The 16,468-nt window shown below is 42.5% G+C and overlaps 1 protein-coding gene across 1 annotated transcript in view; it reads left to right on the forward strand.

Annotated features, from left to right (window-relative positions):
- The window catches only part of bmp1a (bone morphogenetic protein 1a), a 30,610-nt gene that overhangs the window by 8,919 nt on the left and 5,223 nt on the right, over positions 1-16,468 (forward strand). The window contains exons 2-16 of the mRNA XM_080046702.1: positions 297-410; positions 2,829-2,954; positions 3,519-3,636; positions 5,123-5,301; positions 5,509-5,614; positions 10,894-11,018; positions 12,626-12,741; positions 12,858-12,960; positions 13,396-13,512; positions 13,897-14,042; positions 14,145-14,340; positions 14,585-14,710; positions 15,317-15,477; positions 15,655-15,835; positions 15,955-16,080. Coding sequence (XP_079902828.1) covers positions 297-410; positions 2,829-2,954; positions 3,519-3,636; positions 5,123-5,301; positions 5,509-5,614; positions 10,894-11,018; positions 12,626-12,741; positions 12,858-12,960; positions 13,396-13,512; positions 13,897-14,042; positions 14,145-14,340; positions 14,585-14,710; positions 15,317-15,477; positions 15,655-15,835; positions 15,955-16,080 — 2,040 coding nt within the window. The remainder of the gene's footprint in view (positions 1-296; positions 411-2,828; positions 2,955-3,518; positions 3,637-5,122; positions 5,302-5,508; positions 5,615-10,893; positions 11,019-12,625; positions 12,742-12,857; positions 12,961-13,395; positions 13,513-13,896; positions 14,043-14,144; positions 14,341-14,584; positions 14,711-15,316; positions 15,478-15,654; positions 15,836-15,954; positions 16,081-16,468) is intronic.

Genomic DNA, 16,468 nt, shown 5'->3' on the forward strand with positions numbered 1-16,468 from the left:
GCTGCTTACATTTCCATCCTATAAATTGGCGTCCAGACAAGTTGGCCTGCCTGTTATCCAAACAGACATACTACCATTGCACAATTTTATATGTGTTTCTTGCAGGGATAGGTTAAACAGAAAGGAATAAAGGATAAACTGTATATATATATATATATATATATATTGTGTGTGTGTGTGTGTGTGTGTGTGTGTGTGTGTGTGTGGCAGGAAACGCTTGAGGCAACCTGGCGGCTCCGACTGATGCTACATATTGCATTGACCTGACACGTGCCATCTCTTCTTGTCTGTTTCAGTTGCCTTTCTGGGAGACATTGCTCTGGACGAGGAGGACATGCGAATGTTTAAAGTGGACAGAATAATAGATTTGGCTCAAAGAAGCGTCCACATGGTTAATCACACCGACACAGGTAATGCTTGCTTCAAAGATAACAACTGGAGGTTGGAATTCCCGATAAGATGACTATTTGGACGATAGCATTTTGTTTCTTATTGAGGAACGATTCTATGTGAGGGCATTTTACTTTTACACAACTGTCTAGCCACTCAGATCCTCCACAACTGAGAGTCGGAAGCAGCACCTGTCGGACCTGTACCACTATGTTCAAATGTAATTGCCAGGCTTTGTCAGGTTAAATGTTGTCCTTAAAATGAAAAGTATTATTTTCACAACAGCTGTGAGTCAGCAGGGACTAATAGGCCTCCCAATCCTATAAATCCTAGGTGAGCATGAACCAACAAGTACGTGCGTGATTTCACTTTGCTATTACTTTTTCACTGCAGCTAATGGGAACATCGAGGAAAAGAAGCAATTTACTGGATTAAAAATAAATTTTCACCGCTCTTAAAATATCCACTGGGTATGATTTGATTTTTTAGATTGATAGTAACCTCTGAGGATGTAAGATTCTATCACCCGTGAGTTTGAGATTATTCTAAAGGTTATCATAATTATACTGATGTACTGTGAATTGCAGTTTTTTGGTCGGGGTAATCCTGAAATTGAATTTTTCATATCTTCCCGTTGCTACTCCAGGTCAAGGAGTTTGGGGGAAAAACTTGGCTCCAAACTGGGTGTACACTCATTCCTGACTCACTGCAGAACTAATTGTTAGGTAGTATAAAGGCTGCTATAGCGTTCAAAATGAAAAGACATAGCAGTAAGACTTTAAGTTTACATCAAGCACGCACACAATATTTATTTACACTGGCACAAGTTTAGTCAATTGAATAATAATACACAACAGAATAATAAGAAAACCTTAATAAAACGTGACCTTAAACACGTTCCCCCTCTAATTTATGAATGGCATCTTCCTCAAGTTTTGTCTGCCCAGCACTTTGTCTTATCAGTGAACTGAGCAGATCGGGCCGTTATCAGACTTCTTCTCAACACACGGACAAGTGTACTTGCTAATTGATCTCGCCATGCTGCTTAGATTTACACCTACAGAATGAAATCCAACAGTACACATTGTTCCAGCAAATAAAAAATAAAAACTTTTCCACAAACTGTGGCTTCTATGTTAATCAAATTTCCCAGTTAGAAAAAATGAGGGCTTGTAGTCTCACAGTCTCAAGTATTGTTAGAGAACAACAGCTCTTTTTTCCAGCTTGTAGCGAAAACATATGCTTGTTTTTGTCTCTACGGCGGTAATTATGGCATAAAGAACCAGTTTATTGTGAGAGCAGACAGTTGGGGCTTGTGGCCTTCATCTGGGTCATCCAGGTGAACTAGAGATAAAGAGATTTTATCTTTATTTTGTCTTGCTGGATTTCCCTTCTCCACGCATCATTGAAATAGGCGAAGTTGTGCCAGAAATCCATGCTCTACTGTTTCTGCAGCTTTCACATAAAACTCCTCTACGGATAGAGGTCAACATGTTAATGAATTGTCTAATAAATGCTAAAGGAATTTATTATCTCCTGAACCTGGGGGGCATCAATGTACCATGGGGGATTCTGCAGGTTTCCATTATAATGAGACACTGACAGATTTAGCTTACTTGAGCACCTTCACCCAAATAGGATCTATTTTTGTATAATGATATAATGTAGCATACATAAACAAAAGTTGATTGTGTCTTTCTCTGTACTTGACCACATTTTCTATTGAAAGGGGATTTTGCTGCAGGAAACAACATGCCGAAGCATCACTTTAATGCTGATGTAATGCAATCCTTAATTAGATTGTCAAGAGTTAAAGCCGAAATGTTTGTTTGACATTTTAGCCGCATTCACAACTTTCCATTGTTCTTTCACCACAAAGACTCAGCTAATCAATTGAAAATCAACAAAAACGTAAGCACTTGCTGTTATTGTTTATGCAGACTTTTGTTTAAACATTTTTATAAACTTGCTTGTATCTTAAAGCGTTCAAATAGCAGTGGTATTCTCCTCAATTTGAATTATGCCTGTTCTGCAGCATTATAATCACCAAGTTAAGGTTGGAGCTTAGTCTCCATGGTTACTCTGCATTTGTGCGTTTGAGTGACATTAAAACGGTAAGATTAATTTGAATAAAGAAAGACTTCAGCTTTAATGAAATCCATTTGTGCAAAATAGGAAGAACAATGTTGTTTGAACAAATGTTTCTTTTGAGGGATAAAATGTAATCTCCTAAATGAGAAATAGTAATTACATTTTCTGAACGCCATCAAATATCCTTTTTTTTAGTTTTAGGATAGAACGTTTCTTTTGTCATTCTAGGAGATTATTTGTACATAATATTTGCTCTTTATGATAATGTTGGAGAAGTGTTTGCTCCGCCAGCTACAGAAATGTTCTGGATCATTGATCTTCCTGTTTTTGCTGTCTTGTTTTGAAAGGATTAACTGATCAGAGTAGCCAAAACAGACAAGGTTCACACCGCAGGAAAAGGGCTGCCACCTCCAGACCTGAGCGTGTTTGGCCTGAAGGAGTCATTCCCTATGTCATCAGTGGAAACTTTAGTGGTAAGTAGAAATCTTCTGGTTCCCTTCTGCTTTTCTAGCAAAGTATATTTTAACATACATGTTCTAATGACGCTTGCTTATTTGAAAGTCAATATGTATGTCCCTTTTAAAGGTCCCCAATTCTGTTTAAAATACCATGAAAGATTATTCCTGGTTGTGGGTGAAGGAAAACAAAAGGTTGCTTCTGTAATTCATCATATTATTTGTATTGAGATTTATAACTGTGCCTAATTCCTCGAAGAATAAAGAAAGAAATAAGGAGATATACGGACGTCGCACGTCATCTAGTCCTGTCTCCTTAAACAGTTTGTATGATGGCAGTTGTTCAAAAGCCAAATTTGTTATGCAACAATGATATAATACATACAAGGTCATGAGGTTCCCAGTATTCTTTTCCAGAACATCTCTATCCAACTCCATGTCTTAATGCTTTTTCCAGCCTTCTGCCTTTTTAGTCATCCCCCTTTAAAATGCTATGTTGTATGTGTGTGTGTGTGTGTGTGTGTGTGTTGGTGTGTTTTTTTTCACCTCCACTGATCTCACCCTCTCTGTCATCCTATTCAGGCAGCCAGCGGGCTATATTCCGCCAAGCCATGCGGCACTGGGAGAAACACACCTGCGTGACCTTTATAGAGAGGACACAGGAGGAGAGCTATATTGTCTTCACCTACCGACCATGTGGGTGAGTCAGTGGGGTTTTTCAGCTCCCACATGAAGGAACAGAACAATGGTCAGCCTCTGTTGAGCCTTCGTTATCTGCAGCTAATTATTTAGCGCCTTAGTACTTCCTCCTTGCTTCCTGCTCAGCAGCCTTTCACCATTGTTCATCCTCTCTGTTCGTAGTCTCTGTGTGAGTTGTTCTTTCAGCCCCCCTATGGGTCCTGAGAGAGAGAGAGAGAGAGAGAGAGAGACGACCATTCAGGGGCCAGGAATGTTTCCTGTGCCTCATCATCCCACTGCATCAGTCACCCAGCACTTGTGTCATATACAGTACATGGTGTGCAGCACTGCAACCGAGGGCCAGACTTCCTCCGCTTCTCCTTAACCCTGTTTACCGCACTCCACCAAAGTTAGGTTCAGTGTCCACTCAGCATTTCCCCTCAAACAGATGCTCAGGGGAAGTGCTGGTTGTGGCTCTTGTTGTTGCTAAGCGACTATTGACAACCTGTTTGGACTATACAACATTACAATATTTTTATACTTATTGCACTTGCTGCTGTTTGGGAAACCAAACAAGTGGAACCTATTCATTTGAGTTGTTGAGTAAAGGAGGCCAGAGCTGTAAGGAGAAGTATTAGAGAGGTACCCAGAGGACACACTCACCGAAAACGTTGCCCAGCTCCCGTGTTTTAACCTAACACAGATTCAGACCGCAAACTGGAACCATTATGTCATTACACACAATGTGCCTCTCCCTCTGATATGTATCATTCAACACAAACCGCTTAACAGAAAGCGGATGCAGCCTATCAAACTGAAGTTTTTTTTCCAGCAAACATTTTTAGCCTGGCAACTGGCCTCTTGAGCAACAGGGATGACATTATCCACGCGGGCGGCAGCGGTTAGCAGTGGGAACGCTTGACTCTGCTGCATATTCAGCAGGCCCCCATCTGTCCTGTGCAAAGTTCAAGGCGTGTCTCAGGAGAGCCTGGCTGGCCTTGCAGTAATTAGAGAGCGGCAGTCTGGCCCACAGGGCCGTGATGTGTGTGCCCGTCCTGCACACTCCCACACTGAACCTTTCATGTCACGCTGAGATGGAGCGCTTGCAGCAAGCCACCTTCTACCGTCACTCTCGGCATTTGCATTGGCAGACGGGTGAATGAATGTCACTGCTGTATGTGTAGATGAGGTGTTGCCTCCTACAGCTCTCCTTTAAAACAGACCAGAGGTTGTTAAGATAATTCTCATTACAAGCTCCATTATATAAGTACAGAGTATTTGGAAATGTAGGAGCTGGTAAACATTATAGAGCCAGAAACACATTCCTTTCTTCTTCTCCCCTGGGAAACATGACTTTTTTTGGCCTCCTTCTTTGGTTTCCACTGGCTTATTAGCTATGTTTTTCATTTAATAAAACATTAAGTTGAGTAACTATGTTGGCTTTGTTAACACCTTTGTGTGTGTGTGTGTGTGTGTGTGTGTGTGTGTGTCTATCTGCTGATTAATAGGTGCTGCTCCTATGTGGGTCGTCGCGGAGGGGGCCCTCAGGCCATATCCATCGGGAAAAACTGTGACAAGTTTGGCATCGTGGTTCACGAGTTGGGTCACGTGATTGGATTTTGGCACGAACACACACGGCCGGACCGAGACGAACACGTCAGCATCATCAGGGACAACATTCAACCAGGTAGGAGCACAGGTCTCTCAGCAGTCCCTCAGCAGGAGAGTTGGAAATAATAGTAATACAAATCACACATTTAATCACAAACAAACAAAAACCTCTGCCTGTTGACTTCTATTAAACCAAGTGTTTCTAGAAATGGTCAACCATGGTCAACTATATGACTTGGGCTTACATTTCAACGTTGCTTTTCCCTGTTTTCCCCTCTCACAGGACAGGAGTATAACTTTTTGAAGATGGAGCCGGGGGAGGTGGACTCTTTGGGAGAAGTGTATGACTTTGACAGCATCATGCACTATGCCAGGAATACATTCTCCAGGTAGGAGCCAAGCCATGTTCCATGAAGTGGCCCCAGACAAGGCAGAGCGGTTTCACACTATGCTGCAACCTATTGACCGGTCATCTTGTTTTCCATTTCTGACTGAATCATTTCCTCACTATTTGAGTTTAGGTGCAAAGAGATACAAACTGGTTCCTTGGGAGTAGGTGGGTCTTCAGTTCCAAAGTCTTTGATGAAACTCTCCTCCTCTTGTCTTTGTTTCTTTTGGCTGGTCGTTTTTTTTTAAACAACCAATGGTCACATTGTTTTGGGCTTTAGGGACACCAGAGAAGTAATCATGTGACTTATGTAATATTTGGACAAGATTAAATAGCTTATTGCTGTATTGGGAATACTGAGGGTCCAAGCATGAAGTCTGATGTGTCCACTTCCATTTAGCTTCATCCTTTTGGACCCAGAGTGGGTCAGAGTATTTATGTCTGTTTCACATCTAGATGGGTCGTTGCTTATAGCTTTTACCTGTTTTTGCATCCAAAAAAGTGCTTTCTTGACTTTACAGTTGTCATTCTAGCTTTTGCAGTATGATACAAGGAACACAAGCTCGGAGTTTTAAAATAAATATCCAAAAACTGAAAATGATTGGTAATATTATTGTTTTTTTCTTTAATGTGAAAGCAAAGTTTTTGCAACCATAGTGAAAGTGTAGGCTCCTTCTCACAGCCTGTTCAAATTAAGGCTCCTCTGCATGGTTCCTGCTGCAGCGGCAGTAAAACAGCATCAGTCCTTGGGCTGGGCTTATCCAGCAACAGGAGCCCTGCTTCATCACAACAAAAAATTCTGCGTGCCACTTTCAAGGCTGTGCGAAGTTTCTTGTAAAAGTTGTGCTTTCATACTCTGTACCAACTCGTTATGCTCCTGAAGGCCCTTTGAAGAGGCTTTGATGATTAGTAGCGTCGCGTTCACCTTAGGCTTCTGCAGATTTAGCACCTTCATTGCACTTCATGGAGCTTTTATTGTCTCAATTATTATTTCCCTACAATATGAATAGGTCTGCCCAATGTCTAATGCACCCTGTCTAATGATATTGAATTTGTTGGATTCTGATGTGGCATAGAGAAACTCCTGTTTGTAGAAGAAGGAGTGTGAATGTATTTTCCCTATAATGACACTCAATTTTGCTCAGCAGTTGACCTCATTCCTCACTCCCTGTCGGATGCTACAGGAAGCCCCTCCAGATGTTGTGCTGTCCTTCAGCACGGCACAAGGTTGTCGCGGCTTCAGAGGAGGGATCTTACTAGAAAAAGCCCCATGACACAAGCTGGTCAGTCTGGGCCCTTAACACTAGTCATTTTAGCCTGTGTGTAGTTTGAAGTGTGTTTTGCATAGCAAGATGACTATGAAAGGAAAAATAGAGTCTTGGGAGAAGTTGACTGAGGTCCAGCTTCTGAGTTGTCATTGTCATTTCAAAAGCATCACTACGGTCACTACAACATGACTAACAGTTACAAATCAAATATTTCATAAGCTGTGAAATTCCTATTTTACGTAGAGTTTCATAAATATTATGGTTACTTCCATGAGCAGGATATGACCCCAGTTTTGTGTTCTTAAACTGTATTTTGACCTTTGCCTCTATTACATAGATAAACTAAACAGGGGAACGTTTGGGACAGCTGCAGGAAGAGTCACTTCAACTACGCAAAGTTCTAGATGTAGCGGGAAGAATTCTGACAGCCTTCAGTTAGTCAGAGTGGACGTAATGTGATCTGCAAGCAAACATTAGTCAACAAAAAAAAGAGGAAAAAAAGAGTTAGCCCTGACTATGATCATCACTGACTCACTCTGATATAAGAACCAGCTGTTTCCATTTTCCCCAGAGTATTCCTGTGTTCCTACTACCATCTCCCCTGTGTTACTTGCTGAGTGTATGGGCCTCTTCCCAGATGAACTGCCATGCTCCTGCGGCAAACAGATTCTGTGAAGTAGAGAGGGAATCTTTGTGTAAACGGAGGCTGCGGCTAAGCGGCTGGGTGTAGGCCAGTGTACAGAAATGCCTGTCTGGCCCCTTGTATCCAAACTGTAGATTGAAAAATGCACCAAACACAGAATGGAGCTGTTTTTTCTTTGCTTTCTGCAGAATTAGATTTTGTTTGGTTTGGAGTGTTTGATGTTATACAGGAAAACAGGAAAATTAGTGAACAGAGGCATAGAAAACATCCGCTATGATACATCACATGAAACCTTATACTCTAAACCTCCTTGCACTTCATACCAACACTGCTGCTCATAAATTATTGTTTGGACGGTGTTTTAAAGGACAGTTTTATCTCATATTGGATTTCAGTCCGCTCAGCAGTTTAAGACTGGACTTCACCTCATAATTCAGTACATTTGTGGTATGCCTTGCAGCCTGCTGCTGCAGAGTATTTCGAGGTCAGGTTATTCATCCTGTTCTGTTTTCACTTCAATTCCGACTCTGTAGCTATCCTAATTCGTGGAACAGTGTTGATCAATAAGACTGTTTAGACATGAGAGAGGAATGGCTTGCCACTGCTGGGGGATGTTTCACAGAAGTGTATTAGCAGACAAGGGGCTCCTGTTAGCTTTTCACAAGTCACTCCAAGCACTTTTCTTGAGCGCTGATTGGCTGGTTTACCTGTGCCAGTGTCTTTCTTTGTTAGTCCCATTATAAGCCAGTGTGTTTGCTCGGTGTTTTACAGTAAATCACCGTGGGAAGCCGGGGCCTTTGCAGCGGGTGTTGTTCGGAAGATTTCATGGCTTGTCTTGATGTTTTGCCGTGTCTCCTTGGGACAAGTAGTGCAGATCCCCAGGCTTTTTGTCTCGGGCGTGTTACCCGACCCACCACTCCTTATGCCCCCCTCCTTTGCTCCAGAGATATTTTTTTCAGGCTTGGAGCATGGAGCGGTGCCCACTCAAATAGAGACCTGCCAGTGTGCCCTTTGTCTGCTCTGACACCGGGCTGGAGTGGTGTTTTTTCACTGACAGCCAGCATACGGGCTCCTGGAAGCTGAACGGCAGACAGGCAGAGTCTAAACTGTTAGCTCAGGCTGCTCTGTTTGCACATGCCTGGCATTGATAGGCATGTCACCATGGGAACGGCCAGGGAGCCAGGCAGTTGCTCGCCAATACTTAGGGAGAAAAATGGAGATGATAAACTAGCAAAGTGTCAAGTGAGACAACAGTGTGAAAAGATTCTTTCTGGGATGCTCTGTTTTGCCATTTCAAGCTGCCTTAATGCTTTAACTGATATCGCAGTTCTAATTTTGGACTTTGAAATCTTGTTCACGTCCCTGCCTTTTACAGCTTGTGCAATTCATTTTAACATTGATTACCTCTGGAGAAGGGCTCAAGCTCTTAGTCTGGGTCCATCTGTAAGGCAGACGTGTCTGACGCGTGATATCAGCATTAACATGTGACTGAAGAGTCTAAAAGTAAACATCATTGATTTTAAAATAATCGTTATAAAAATGTAAATAAATGATAAGATCCCCCTCCTACACACACACGCGCTTTCACATTCATATCACTTATTAGGAGAAAGAATAGCAAGAAAGTCATTGAGATGTAAAAAAAAAAACATCAAACAAGTGAAAATTAACAGCTTTCTGTTTTCAGCTATGATTGTAGGGGTCAAGTGGACAAGTGTACTGCCTTATGCTGATCAGTAAAATAATAAAGTAGTGTTTATTCACAGATAAGGGATGTTTGTCTTATAAGTTTTATAACAGTGCAAAGCAGGTGGGTCAGAATTTGTATTGATTATTCTCTTGTGACCACATAGGTGTGGTTGTGCATGGTCATGTTGACGCCAGTAACAGATGCTGCCATTCAAACTGGTGCCACGTGTGATTGAAATATGTTTTTTAGCTTTATATGTCTTAACTGGAAGAAACATCAACTGATTTCATTAGATTGGGGTTTTACATCAGGTTTTTCAAATGTATTTACATGTTTTATGGTAGAACATTTGTGTTCTGAGTTACCAGAGTTGTGTCTCTATTGCAGTTTTTTTCGATTGCTAAACCACAGTGGGCACAACTGTAGCTCAATGTGCAAAACTCTAACTACAGTCTGCACTACCTACAGTCACTGGAGCTGAACAGTTCACTTCACCTGCAAAATAGGCTCAGTGCAGCAAACACTATGAACCAGCCTCATCGAGATAACACACACTGTCACTCAGAACATGCTCAGAGTATAAACACTAGCATCAAACCCCAATACACAAATTACAAACGTTTAATCTTTACAGTTTGAGTAATTTTTGTTATTTCACACAAATTACGTAATATTTCCTTTGATGAAAGGGTGAAATTATTTCACATGAAATTGTTTATTTTATAACATACCAGTTTTTTTAGGAAAACAAAAAGAAATTAAAATCAGAAGTTTGCTTCAATAGATACACATTTTGTATATTGTATTGAAATATTTCTAAATGTAGTATTTATCTGTGTAAATATTCTATAATTGTAATACAGAAATCAATTCCTGTAATGTTGTCATTTACTGTAAGGATGCAACTCTAAGCTGTTTGTTTGCTGGAAAATTCGTATAACAGATGCAACTTTAGATTTGTGCAGATTGGGTTGCACTCTCAACCCTGCCTCTCTCAATGAGAGACCATGATTCACAACAGGGTTTTCAGTGTAGCCCTTACTTTATTTCATCAGACATTACAGCTCTATCTATGTCTTCTAGGTCTTCCTCCACACATCCACACTCTCACTGCCACTCTTCTCCCTCTTCCTTGGTCCATTTCCAAAAAAATAAATGTATACCCTTTGTACTGTATATATGTTCACTAACAAGTCTAAAACAAGACATCTTAGTGTTTCAGTTGAAATTGCAATCTGCAGTGTTTGAAATGCACTAGGCATTCATTCTGTTTTGAATGTGTGGTTTACAGTTGTGGCAGCAGTGTGTTAGCATTTGAAAAAAGTTCTGGAAATCTACAGTCTTGTGCAGGCTGTGGTTAAGCCATGAGATAGGTGTGTAGGGTTTTGAAAATTGTGTTTAAGCAATGAAAAACGAGCTACAGTTTGGTCCGAATGAACCGCTGCTCTGCATACTCTTGTTAGAGTTTTGCACATGTCGCTCCAGTTGTGCCCACTGTGGTTTAGCAATCGTAAAAAACTGTAATAATACATTTACATTGATTAAATTGCACTGATCGATGGTAAGTCACTTCATCCTTTTTTGTGGTGTGCGTGCATGTTAAAATAGTTATCCGGATTGTGCGCATGGCTTTGAGGTTTCATGCGACATTAACATCAGTCTCTCCTGCTGAATTACAGAGGCATCTTCCTGGACACCATCCTGCCACGCTACGATGTGAACGGAGTGCGACCACCCATTGGCCAGCGAACCAGACTGAGCAAAGGGGATATCACACAGGCACGCAAACTCTACAAATGCTCCAGTAAGACCAAAATGATATATCCTGTGTGTGATTGGGTTTTTCCTGTCTATTTTTGCGTGTGTGTGCAACAGAGCCCTGAGAGCAAGGTCTGTAGTTTTTTCCTGCCCTCCCTAAATGCAGCTCACGCTGTGTGGAAATAGCCAAGCATCTACTGTGGATGTGGTGCGGTTCCTTGGCTACAGCGTCCAAGACGCCTAAGCTGGGAGGAGTGTAAACACTAACCAGGGGCAGGAAGTTTGTCATCACTCTTTCCAAGATAGATGCAAAAGAACAGCTGTGACAGAGAAGACAATGTCTAAAATGGCTGTTAGGAACAACACTCGGGTCCGCACATCACAGCATGTAAACTGCGAGGCTATGCTGTACACTAAGGAGTATTATTCAGGCTTGGCACTTTTCCGACTTACTGACTTTGTTTATGCTTCCAGAGAGGATTTAATGCTGAGGAAGTAAACAGAATTTATAGCCTTAACAGATGTACGTTGAGAACAGCCTTCTGCTCAAAAGATTTGATGTCAGACAGTTAATTTTAGGTCAGACCAGGATAGTTGAGCCTTCAGCCTCACATTAAAGCTCATTGAATAAACACAGCAATTGTCTCCAGGGCTGGACCAGACTCTGTGGTTTAAGACCAGAACCGGAGGTTTTAACCTTAAAAAACCTACGTATATGTGTCCTTTAAAGTCTATTACATCTGTCTCGTGAGAAAGAAACCGTCTAAATGATGTGACGCACATTTTGGGGGATAAGGTAGTGCCTCTCCAAATGTTCTTGGAAGGAAAATAAATTCTTAAAGAGCCACGGATCACGATACATGCAGCATTCCTAGGAGTGTTTGTCATCCCCGGTGTGTGCCTCGGTGCTTGTTAATGGTTTAGTATTGACAAACCTCTGCCAAGCATTGTTACACTGCAATCACAGCTCAGCGCTCCTCATTTTATTGCTTACACAAAATTCTCCAGGGGAGCGATGAACGCAAACAGTCGAGGGAGATGTTTTCCTTACTCCTCCTAAAGGCAGCCTGAGGTAAAGATAACAGAGGTTATAACAAATGCACAGAGAAATCTCGAGACTGACAACCAAAGATAAGATCTCGTCGCTATCATTTCCTCTCCGCCTTAATTAAACACATCTTTTCCCTAAACTTGGCATGAGCCTCCCTCACTCGTTCCATGAGGCTATGTATTGTGTTTGGAACCAGTCCTCGCACACTTGCACACTTACTGTTAGTTTTGCCATTTTTTTCACTGGCTACACGTGCAATAGGCATCACATCATCCCCCCAGAGGGCTGTGTTATTTATAGTGTGCCAGCTTTATTTTCAGAGGATGCTCAGAAAAGAAGTGTCTCACACCCTCTACTCCTTTAGTGTGATAATCATCTGGAGTAGGTTGGAGGTGGGTTTTGGGTGAATATTATCAGCAGATGTGCCTTTGAACATGACCTGCCCTTTACTTCACATTGGGTGTTAAAATTCCAGCATCCAACATCTGTCTCTGCAGCAAGATTCACTTCAGGGCCGATGTCTGTATAGCTTGAGTTAGTGGCATCATTCTCACGGCTCAGGCCTTACGTGCGGGTCTGTTTGTGTCTGCTTTTCTGTCCAGGATGTGGGGACAGTCTGCAGGAAAGCAGTGGGAACCTCTCCTCTCCCGGCTATCCCAATGGATATTCGGCCTACATGCACTGCATCTGGAGAATATCAGTCACACCAGGGGAAAAGGTATGAGCATGTGGAAAATGCCAGGTCAACTATGTGAGGCCTGCATGCGCTGATGTGGTGTCTCTATTAAATCTTGCTTCATCCGTGTCAGTAATCACGTTTTCTTGGTTTTTCAGATCATTCTGAACTTCACCTCCATGGACCTGTATAGAAGTCACTTGTGCTGGTACGACCATGTGGAAATCCGAGATGGATACTGGAGGAAGGCGCCTCTCAAAGGTCTGTCTTAATCGGAGAGAAACAGGAGATTAGTTCACCACAAAAATGTGACATCTCTAAATGTCTGTATTTGCCTGACCATAGTTCAAAATTCAAAGATAATGAATTTGAAAGAACACTGGCTACTGGCTAGAAGTGTGTTTAAAGATTTAAAACATACATTATTTACAGAAACTTTAGGGTAAAAGAAGAGTTTATAACAGAGTAGTAGTCAAACCTAGGACATACAGTATATGAATTTACCAAATATTAAATACAAACCTAAGAATGCTAATTGTCTATGTGTAGTTATTGTCTATTGAATGCTGTCTCTCATTTCCTTTTTCATCCTCTCTCAGTGGGTCCAGTTGCTATGATCTAAAGAGGTGTGTTATCACAGATGTAGTGATGATCAAAACCTTGTTTTATGTGTGTGTGTATTTACTTATGAACCAGGTCGTTTCTGTGGCGATAAGCTGCCTGAGCCAATCATCTCCACCGACAGCCGACTGTGGATCGAGTTCCGCAGCAGCAGTAACTGGGTGGGAAAAGGTTTCTCCGCCGTTTATGAGGGTAAGCACCTGTTCCCTGACCTCCATGCACTCCATTCCCGGCATGAAGCTCAGCTGACTGAACGCATGGCCAGTCACACATCCAACAATGTGCCTGGTGGAAGCTGCAGTAATATCTAGAGTTTTTGGCTCCCCGACTGCTGATGTGTCAAGGCAATGCTGCATTAATCTGATTTTGGACGGCCTTCACATCCAGCTACATTGTTTCCAGACGGTGCAAACGGGATGCTGTGTGTTTGTGTGTGTGGAAGCTGGTGGTGAAGGCATTCCTAATCCACATTGCGCAATTCAGAGCAGTTTTTCTTCTGAGGCATGTGCCGATGTTATTGCTATCTAGGGAACTCGGTATTTACTTTATATGTTTTTTATTTCATGTCACGTGCAGCCATCTGTGGTGGAGACGTGAAGAAAGACAACGGCCAAATCCAGTCCCCCAACTATCCTGATGACTACAGACCCAACAAAGTGTGTATTTGGAAGATTACTGTAGCTCAGGGCTTCCATGTTGGCCTTACTTTCCAGTCTTTCGAGGTAAGACGCCAATCTTTTTGTTATTTTATTCAGTAAAATCGTCTATTGAGTGATTTGGAGATTTCGCTGATTTCTAATCTGAAACGCTCTCACTTCCCTCAGATTGAGAGACATGACAGTTGTGCCTATGACTACCTGGAGGTGCGGGATGGGAACTCTGAAAACAGTCCCCTGCTGGGCCGCTTCTGTGGCTACGACAAGCCAGATGACATCAAAACCAGCTCCAACCAGCTGTGGATGAAATTTGTTTCAGATGGCTCGGTCAACAAGGCCGGCTTTGCTGCCAACTTCTTCAAAGGTCAGAGGTTAAGGATTTTAAGCTCTTTATCTGACATATTCCATCACTCCCTCTGACCGTCTTCAGTAGTACATTTTTAAACATCAGTGCAGTATCAGTTTTTCCCAATATTATTATTTCACATGCACCACCGGGTTCTGTGCGACCCTCTTTGCCTGGCTCTGCTGTTTTGGAGGGTTTCTCTTGTAAGCCATCGAACCAGGGGGCCAGCTTAAAGGGTCCTAACATATCTTTGTGTTTTCAGAGATGGATGAGTGCTCCAAGCCGGACAACGGTCGCTGTGAGCAACGCTGTGTCAACACACTAGGCAGCTACAAGTGTGCCTGTGACCCAGGCTATGAGCTGGCTGCTGACAAGCGCAGCTGTGAGGGTAAGTGCAGGGAGAAAAGACACCAGCCCTGCTCACCATGTAATTTACATGCTAAAGCAATTTGCACAGTTAGCTACCCAAATACAATAAGTACAGTCATCCCTAAAAGCCAGAAAAGATGGCAACAGTGATGCGTGCGCTGGCCGGGCATCATCTTTTTAAAGATTTAAGTCACAACAATGCAAGCATTATTTTCATCTCCAATTCTGTGTTGTTGTTCACATAACCACTGTTCCCCTAGAGAAAGTCTGCTATCACTTCCAACATTTCACCATGTGAACATTTAGGAACGTTCAAATCTACTGTATCTGTTGTTAGGGATCAACATTACACATTCATTTAGTTCTAGCCATGTGAGGGAATGGATAACAGTGCAGTAACATGTTGTGTATTATATAACCGATACAAAGCTGAGTCCAGTAATCGGGTTTATAAGGGACACATGAAGGATATTTCAGACGGCTTTCATTTGAGCATTTGGTGTTCCACATAACATTTGGAACATTCTGTTGAAACATTGGCTGATATAATTAATTGTTTCATGCGCATCTGTATCATGCTAACTATTTGTCATGGTCACTTCCCATGCTGTTGTTTTCTGTCTAGCCGCCTGTGGAGGCTTCATCACCAAGCTGAATGGATCCATCACCAGCCCGGGTTGGCCCAGAGAGTACCCCCCAAACAAGAACTGCATCTGGCAGCTCGTTGCCCCCACACAGTACCGAATCACTCTGCTCTTTGACGTTTTCGAGACTGAAGGCAATGACGTGAGCACTAGGTTTATTATGAATCGGCGCGGGGTGGGTTTGTTCTGTGTTCTCATTGCACTACACCCATCCACTCTCATAGCATATACTACAGCCCTCCTCTCCTTCTTGTGTTTCATAATTAAAACTAAATAAAATGTCCTGGTCTCTTTTCACATGCTCTGTTTCTCTGCTCAGGTTTGTAAGTATGACTACGTGGAGGTCCGCAGTGGGCTTTCAGCTGATTCAAGGCTACATGGGAAGTTCTGTGGCGCCGAAAAACCAGAGGCTATTACCTCCCAGTACAACAACATGCGCATCGAGTTCAAATCAGACAATACAGTGTCCAAAAAGGGCTTTAAAGCGCAGTTCTTTTCGGGTGAGTAATCAAACAGTGATATGCAGCATCACCATTCCTTTCAATCAGTTACTTCGAGCTGCTACCTGTCAGCTGGGAAAGGGAACTGTCACTAAGGTTGTTTTTCTGTGCTTCCTCAGACAAAGATGAGTGCTCCAAGGAGAACGGTGGCTGTCAACACGAGTGTGTCAACACCTTTGGGAGCTACAGCTGTCAGTGCAGGAGTGGCTTTGTGCTGCATGAGAACAAACACGACTGCAAAGAAGGTATGTCACCTTAAATTCTTGCCTCTTTTCTTTTCTTTTTTTTAAGATATTGTTTGGCATTTTTATGCTTTATTGATAGTGTATAGACAGAGTTGAAATGGGGCAGAGAGGGGAGTGACATGCAGAGAGCGACCGCGGGCTGGAATCGAACCCGGGTCCGCTGCTGGCCGAGGCCCATGGGGGGGACGCCCTACCAACTGAGCTAAGGGCGCCCCCTAAATTCTTGCCTCTTTAATATGGTTGCATATTTATTGTTGTCAAAGCAGCAGCCATTAGGGGCTGATGAGCAGAGGTGTGGACTCGAGTCACATGACTTGGACTCGAGTCAGACTCGAGTCATGAATTTGATGACTTGAGACTCGACTTGACAAAATGTTAAGAGACTTGC

The sequence above is a fragment of the Ammodytes marinus genome (genome assembly GCF_949987685.1).
Source record: "Ammodytes marinus genome assembly, chromosome: 2".
NCBI lineage: Eukaryota > Metazoa > Chordata > Actinopteri > Uranoscopiformes > Ammodytidae > Ammodytes > Ammodytes marinus.